Source organism: Gymnoscopelus braueri (assembly GCF_963280865.1).
Source record: "Gymnoscopelus braueri genome assembly, chromosome: 14".
Classification (NCBI taxonomy): Eukaryota; Metazoa; Chordata; class Actinopteri; order Myctophiformes; family Myctophidae; genus Gymnoscopelus; species Gymnoscopelus braueri.
In genome coordinates this window covers 31,694,673-31,702,947 of record NC_137619.1, presented here as the reverse complement: position 1 = coordinate 31,702,947, position 8,275 = coordinate 31,694,673, and the positions used below count along the sequence as shown (strand labels likewise).

The 8,275-nt window shown below is 41.7% G+C and overlaps 1 protein-coding gene across 1 annotated transcript; it reads left to right on the top strand.

Moving 5' to 3' along the window:
• Positions 1-4,374: 4,374 nt before the first annotated feature.
• agt (angiotensinogen) lies at positions 4,375-8,222 on the top strand (the record flags this gene model as incomplete). Its single annotated transcript, XM_080448783.1, has 6 exons — positions 4,375-4,788; positions 5,257-5,623; positions 5,926-6,050; positions 6,295-6,443; positions 7,115-7,271; positions 7,382-8,222. 6 exons carry the CDS (start codon positions 4,375-4,377, stop codon positions 7,556-7,558), a joined length of 1,389 nt encoding a protein of 462 aa, XP_080304909.1. The 3' UTR covers positions 7,559-8,222.
• Positions 8,223-8,275: the final 53 nt, after the last annotated feature.

Here is an 8,275-nt window from a genome sequence, read left to right as displayed (position 1 = left end):
AAATATATAATTAAATTCATTAGGGTGAACGAACTGACAAGCAGTCAGTGCCTTTAAAGTGCCTTAAAAAAAAGAAAGAAAAAAAGTTTGGCCTACGGGTGGCACTGGAGGAAAGGCCATGGGGTCACCAAAATCATAGGGTTCATCCTGCAATCAGCCTATGAGACACCTATATTCTGTGCAAAGTTGACACTTTTCAACCTTTTCAGGCCGCGACCCCCCAAAACAATCATATTTGAACTGGGGACCCGCGTTGCGTTGAGCTTGTAGATCAGCTAATAATAGTATTGTTTGTTGATTACTTTGATGAAGTATTGGTATTTTTTCAAGGTATTAAAAAGGTCTTAAAAGTCCTAAAAGTGTCACTTTACTGTCATGTGGGGATCTGGTCTAGGGCACATGAATGTGCTCATCAAGTTTCATGGCAATTCACCTCATTAGATTTGTAGATGTACCAGTGGAAACTTTGGCCTAAAGGTGACACTAAGGGAAAGGCCATGGGGTCACAATGTTAATATAGGATATTTTCCTATGTTTTCCACATTGTGCAATGTACAATTTAGAATTTAGGCATTTAGCAGATGCTCTTAATCCAGAGCGATTTACAGTAAGCAAGGACACAAGATAATACATCATAATACATAATACATGCATAGAAATAGTAATCTAATAATAACGAAATACATAAGAAAACCAATAATCTAATAACACATAATACATACGTAAACCAAGAACCTATCATCAGCCTGTACATTGAAACTATACACACTATAAGATGCCAGGTCAACAATGACCTGGCATTTGTCTACATAACATGCTATCTAAGTTTCATTTCAGCCTTTGCATAAGCCTGCAAGGTCGTCAAGGCTAGGGCAAGTGCTAACATGTATATACCATGTTGTAAATTCATCAACCAATGGGGATGTCAAACAGTATCTGGTATCCACTTTCTCAATGCCAACACAATGTGATGTTAGTGGTGATTCACTCATCCCCACACCTAATATTGCTAAAGTGTTCAAAGATAACAAGTGCATAGGGGTCTGTCTGATTAATAAAACTTCACTGTTGGAGCATCAGTATGCAGATACTCAACTTTTGTACAATATGTTTCCTTTGTTTTCCTCATTGTGCATAGAACATACCATCTTGTTTATGTTCATGGCAAACACTCCCAATCATCCAATTACCTTTGTTTGGTGATGTTTAAAAGAAATCCATATGACTTGTGTTCTTTAGGTCCTGATGAAGGTCCTTGTCTGACCGAAATGTTGACAAATAACGCAGAGGAAGGGTGTATGCAGGCGTTGAAAAAAATGTGTGTGCATGTTGACCTCTCCTTGCAAATATGGTAACAGTGTCTTTTTTATTGTATTTTCAATTCATAGTATTCTCATGATCTGTTTTGCCCTAACAGAACAGCATAAGGCTACAGCTCATTGGCCATGGTTGTCATTTAATGATAATCACCTTTCCACCAAGATGTGTGCGATCGAATACAATTATGAATATAGTGAACTTGCATTGTAACTTACAAGAACACATCAAAATACTAATCTAATTCTCTTTTTCTATGTGCTCACAAAAATTTAGAATTTAGTCATACAGTCACCGCTGTGTTGGCGTGCCACAGCCTGTGTCTGCCTCTATCATTTATCAATAGATAAATAATTTCCCATTTGCGTTGCTGTGAACTTTGAACAATTTATAACATGAATGATATTTACAAAAGAGCAAACCCGGAACTTAGAGTACACAGCATAGCATGATCCCTCTATCTCATGAGAAAATCTTGTCTGCCCAGTTCTGTTGCACCAGATGTCACTGAAGGACTTGTCATCTTCAAGGATGTTAACAGCCTTTGTGGCGAGTACAAGTCGCATTGTGTTATATGTCTCTATAACACTTGGTGTTTGTGTGTTCTTTTCCCAGGACATGTTAAGTAAGAGGAGGATGTAAAGCTTGGACATAACTGGCACACTTGTCTTGTGGCAACATTGTAAAGTTTACATTTATAGAAAATAATAGATTTTCAACTGAAAAAGTTGAAAATATAAAGTGTATATCATTTATCGAAGTATAAATTGGGCTCAACGGTAAGTGTGATAAGTGTGTCTGTGTCTGTACAGGTACGTGCTTGCACTGTACATGTTCAGTATGCATACGTGCCCAGATCAACTGAATGTGTTTAATCATACTTGTGCCAACTGTTTGATCTCCAAGTTGGTGAACAAAAAGTTCAACAAACAAAATGTTTTTCCACGTCATGAATGAACATCACTACTGAACGGCATGACTTCAGTGATCCAGTCACAAATGCAAAGAACACAAACAACCTCGACTTCCCCGTGACTTCCAACTTGTCCCCATGAAGGGGACTTTCAGTTTTCCCCACACTCTCCCACCACAATGTGTGGGAAGTGCTTGCATCATGCTCATAAGTCAACATGTAGCTGGTAGAACGCCATTGGGTGGTCTTTCTCTCTCTCTCTCTCTCTCTCTCTCTCTCTCTTGCTCTCTCTGACCCATTTATCTAGTAGTGGCAGCTCAACAGTACAAAGCTGCCTATGAGTCACGGCAGCAGAGCCCCAGTCTCAATGTGTGGGTTAATGAGTAACCCAAGGAGCTGAGGCTGGCTGCCTGGGGTTAAAGCCAGGGAGCAGAGCTGAGGACCGCACTCACTACATCCCAGCAGCAGCAACAGCAGCAGGACACGGTAAGAGAATCCCTGCAGTCAGTGGCTTTTGATAGTGTTTCACGCAGTGATTGTTTTGGATACATGGAGAGAAATGTTTTGAGTTAAGCGTACCAGGTGTTTTACAAATCTTCACTATTGTGTCCGTTTTATGCCTTGGTTTGATGAATGATAGTTTGAATGTCCATGTGAAGAGATGCAGAGTGAAATTCTCATAGGCCTTTCGTAGAAATTGAGGATTTTGTGCTGACAATAATTTCCTTTAAAAATAAAAACTTTAAACACAAAGGCTGATCATCAAGCCAATGTTAGTACAAGTCAGACTCAGGACATCCAAAACTTAAGCCAAAAGTCTGCAACTTGGGATTGCAACTGTCAACAATTTAGTTGTCTTTGCTTAATTGCTCGGTGGTCAGTGAGGTTGAGGGTCATGAACAAATCGGGTCATTTGACTCGCCATAAAGGAGAGCATTACAGTGTACAGGTTTTATTGATCAGGAACCAAGGCCATGTCCTGCAGTGCATGTCCAAATAAAGATGACACTGCTGTTTACTCTTCTCCTCCAGGAGTCCAGCGGTCCATTCTGCTCATGCTGGTTCATATCCAACTCAAAGTATAAAGTCCTGTTTTTTATGTAATTATTGTATACACAGGCTTGAGTAATCTGTGTTAAGAGTGAAAGTAGTCAATTGATCATTCAAGGCCCTGCTGCAGTAACGTCAGTGAACGTAACAATATTGCGTCCTTTAGATGTGGTGAGCCATTACAGAAAAATCAGGACGCAGAGCAAACATATTTAAAATATTCAAAAACATATTAAATAAAATAATAATCATAGCAATTTTTCCATCCATAAAATTTTGATCAATTCAGCTAATCATCCTTAATGTGATCATTAGTCATAATTATCACATAATCAACAAGAATCTGCGGTGCTGAAACCTTCAGTAGAGGCAAAAAAGGATAGAAAAAAAATAGAAAAGAAAACTGACCATATTGAACATTATGCCCATCTTACTACTTCCAACTATAATAGGTTATCTTCTTTACACGTTAAGTTTTTCAGGCTGGTTGTTAATATGTTGAGCTCAGGGGTAGAGCCACATTTAACGTGCACCATATTTTAGCAAGTGTTCGATTTCCTTTCTCTGTGCCTTTGTGAGTGCAGGCGGCGCCCACGCACGCATACACCCACAGACACACAAAGATCCATGCTCCTCTTCATTAACTCTGCGACCTCTATTGCAGAGGTTAAAGCCTGCTTTTATTCACTGGTCACCAGGAAAGAGAGGGCTCACAATGAGCCATGAATCAATCATTGACATGGTGCTCTATACCATACACTGCAAAATCCTGAGTGTTCATTTGACTAAGAGTGTGCACAAATATATCCTATTTATACACTCTTTGCATTAAATCGACACTGAGGATTTTACTGTGTAGTGACCCTGCCAGCTAAGCCAGATTTCAGAGTAAAATCCCACTATAGTGGCACGCAATTCACAGCACTGATGCATTCTCAAAACCTCTAGAGACGATTAAAAGAATGAAAGAAGTTTGTGTTACTTGAGACAATTTCATGCATCGCAAGCTAATACAATCTATGCCCCCCTCCCACAGACAGAGCAACCTCTCTAAATACAAGAACAAGGTGAAATTGACGGCTGAGGAAGGAAAAATGCAGAGACTTTGGTCCCTTTCTCTTCTCCTCCTATTATGCTGCTGTTTCTTTGGAAGTCAAGCCAACCGTGTGTACGTTCACCCCTTCTACCTCTTTGCCGCTGAGAACGTCAGCTGCGAGACTGTAAAGGCCCAGCCCGACAGGCCTCTGGACACGCTTCCCGTGGCGGCCCTCGACATAAACGTCCTGGCGCCTGACAACAGGGACCCGTCTGACCAGGACGGGCTGAGGCAAAACATCACCCAGAGGACGGCGGTTTTGGCCGAGCTGATGAACTCTCTGGGCCTGAGGATTTACAAGAATCTCAACAAGAAGCATGGAGCCAACACCCTCTTCTCTCCAGTCAACGCCTTCGGATCCCTCGTGACCTTCTACCTGGGGGCGTCGGTGAAGACCGCCAGCTCATATCAGGTTCGTGATTTAATTTATTGTTTTGATTTGATGTAGGAGGCTGGGTGAAAACACACATCTGGATTGGAGAAGTGCTGGCCTCTAAAGAGTCCTAGGAAGGGAGGATGAGCAGCCACAAAATATATATATATAAATATATATATATATATATATATAAATATTTGTTGTTTTGACAGCACCATCGTCATCTGAATTAGCCTTCTTTCTCTTCCTTTGATTTGATGTCAGTATTTTTTATGGCACACTGCAGTAAAAAAGAGAATGTCACAGTTCTACTTTGTAATTATAGGTTCCAAAAGATCATCAGCAGAAGTAGTATAGCACGAAGAAGTGAGTTAGCCGAGAAGATGAAAAGTGTGCCCACCGATTCTTCATTGTCTCATCAATGAATTAACGAATGAATTGATTTGTGCTTTCACATTACAAAGAACTGAAATTGAATCCCAACCCTGTCTCCCCATCTACTAGATGTTTCTGGGCTTGGGCTTGGACACAGACCGAGAGGACTGTGTGCGGTTAGTGAACGGACACACTGTTCTGAAGACCCTGCAGAGCATCAACTCTCGAGTGGACGAAGGACCCAAAGATGAGATCATAACCCGGGTGTGGGCCTTCACTCGCCGGGACTGCCGTCTGTCAGAGGACTTTATCCAAGGCACGCAGGACTTCTCGGACGCATCGTTCATCCGTGGCGTGGACTTCTCCAGGCCCCAGGAGGCAGAGGAGCAGGTGAACAACTTTGTGGAGAAGACGTCAGACGGAACCGTGAAAGGTCTCTTCAAAGATCTGAGCTCCGATGCCAAACTCCTGTTCTTCAGCTCCTTCAGCTTCAAAGGTGTGTGTTTGCCATGTCTTATATCACTGGTTTCCAGAAGACAGACTGATTTCAACTAACATTTCCTTGATGAATCAAGTATGCCTTAACCTGGGACTGCTGTATGGCATAACATTTTGATTAGGATGGGTAATTTATTTCAAGGTCGCTGGTATTGTAATTAACATTTGTCACTATTCCAAGTTAATTCCAATGTACAAGAGATTTAACTTTGTTTGTGTGTTGGGAATACAGAGCAGCCCAGAGTATTGTAAAATCTATTGTACTTTGTATCTGAGGGTTTTCTTGGTTTGTTTATTTAGGTAACTGGAGGACAGCTTTCCAACCAGAGAAAACGTCCATGCAGGAGTTCCATGTAGATGATACAACCACAGTGCTGGTTCCCTTGATGACCCGCACAGGCCACTACAGCTATTTCAATGACAAGGTAATTTGATGCGTTTCTTAAAGATTCTTAGGCTTAGTCATTTTGGATGCTGTTATTTTGAATGTGTGTGTGGGGCGGGGGGAGTAGCAGTGAGGTAGTTATACAGAGGATATATGCCGAGCATAAACAGTATCACAAATCTTCCTCACTAGAGAGCCACAGCTGCATATACAGTAAATGTATTCCCACTGACTTGATGTCTGAACTTGTTGGTAAAAAGTGTTGTTGTTGTTTGACTAAAAAGGGTCGGCGATGCACGGTGGTGAAGTTGCCTCTGAGTGCACAGTCATACATGCTGCTGGTCCTGCCTCACGAAGGGGTCAGTGTCCATGACATAGAAAATCAGCTGTTCACCGAAATCATCTTTGGCTGGAGCCAGAACTTCAAGGAAGGGTGAGTTTAATGCCCAACACACCTCGAAGCCCAGAGCTCTGAATATAATCCCACTATACTTTGCGACAAAACAAGTTGAAAGTCTGGTTCTTTGAAACATCAACAAGGTCTTAGGCCGTGCAGGGATGCCGCCAGTCAAACAGACGAACCACAGCAGGGAACAGCTAGCCTGAACAGCCGCAGTGAGAATGTTACATTTTAAAGAAGTCAAATAGCAGTCGAATCTGCCAGAAATACAGTTATTGGTGACTGACGTCAGACTGGCCTCATGAAGTCTGACATCCACATGAAAACACACCGTTATTGGACCCTGTCTTTTTTGTTTTTTTGTTATAGGAGTCCGCCCCACCACAGCCTTTTTGCAATGCCTGATCTATATTGCTTAGCTTTCTGATTATACTACTATTACTAGTTTGTTTAGCCTACTTCTTTTCAAAATACCTTAGTCATAGACTGTCTGTCAGCCCCCCATAGTCAGTCAGTCAATCAATGATGTCCAGCCATGTCAATGTGCAGCATACGCTAGCAGCCTTGCATTTGGGAATGTGGAGGTGGAGCGTCAGTCAATTACATGTCAACTTGGATAGCAATAATTCAAACAAAAGCCTTTTCTCTCTGACCTCACCTATCTGACCCCTTCCCTCTGTCCGTCCATCCATGCATCCATTCAGCCTGTTGGAACTCTCTCTGCCCAAGTTCTCCATTTCTACTGTGACTGACCTGCGTGGTATGCTGAACAACACGTCTGCAGAAGTAGAGACCCTACTGTTAGGCTCCAAGGCAGAGTTTGACCGACTCAGCACTACCAAACCCTTCACTATAGATAAGGTGAGATAGAACTGTTGAGACGGTTGTCTCGACACACTACACAGATCTATATTGTGTCTGTATCTGCATGAGTGTGAGTGTCATTAATTCGTCGTTCTTTCTCGCCCAAGGCAATGTACAGGGTATCGGTTGAGATTTCAGAAGGCGGCGCAGAGCAACAGGACAATAACCAGGAAGCAGGCATACCTCTGAAGCTGACCATCAACCGTCCGTTCTTCTTCACCGTCATAGAAGGAGACTCAAATGCCATCCTCTTGCTGGGCAAGATCACCAAGCCAACTCTCTAAAGCCACTTGGTGCTTAAAGACTCCGGTCTGAAGCAAATTGTTATCGCAAAAACATTATTTCCACTTATGTTCGAGACCTCATTCCTCTGTGTGAGGCACTGGTTCTTAGTTGGCGAACATGCAGATAGTCCCTCATCAAGAAACACTTTCTCTTCAGCAGCGCACCAACGTTTACCCGCTAAACCTTCTGTACACGCAGCACTAAGTTTCTGCTGTCTATCAATCACCCTGTTACGTAGCTCAACCCTCTGAGTCCCAAGGACCCAGACTAGTGATAGTGCTCTATCCTACAAAGTGGATAACTCCAAGTTGAAAAGCAGAAGTTCTGCTGAATTAAAACCTCACATAAGAATGACTTATCAGTGTTCTATTAGTATTATTTGGTCATTCGCCAATGCCAAACCCTGGAAGAGTTGAGGGAGATAACCGATATTATGCTCTTTTTTTCAGTATTTATCAAAGAATGTTACTGTGAGCCGAGTCAACATGTTTCCAAAAAAGCACATTGAAAACACGTTTGTTTCCTCTACAAATAGCAGTGTTCTGTATATTACATTCAGTAGATAGACGATTGTGTGTGACATATAACTAATACTTAGTTTTATTGTATTAACAAAGATTCTATTTTAGTTTTTCTATGATTTGTAATTTCTGAAATAAATACTTTTTTTCAATATGCATGAAATGTCTATTTTTCTGTTCGACCCCCATACTCCC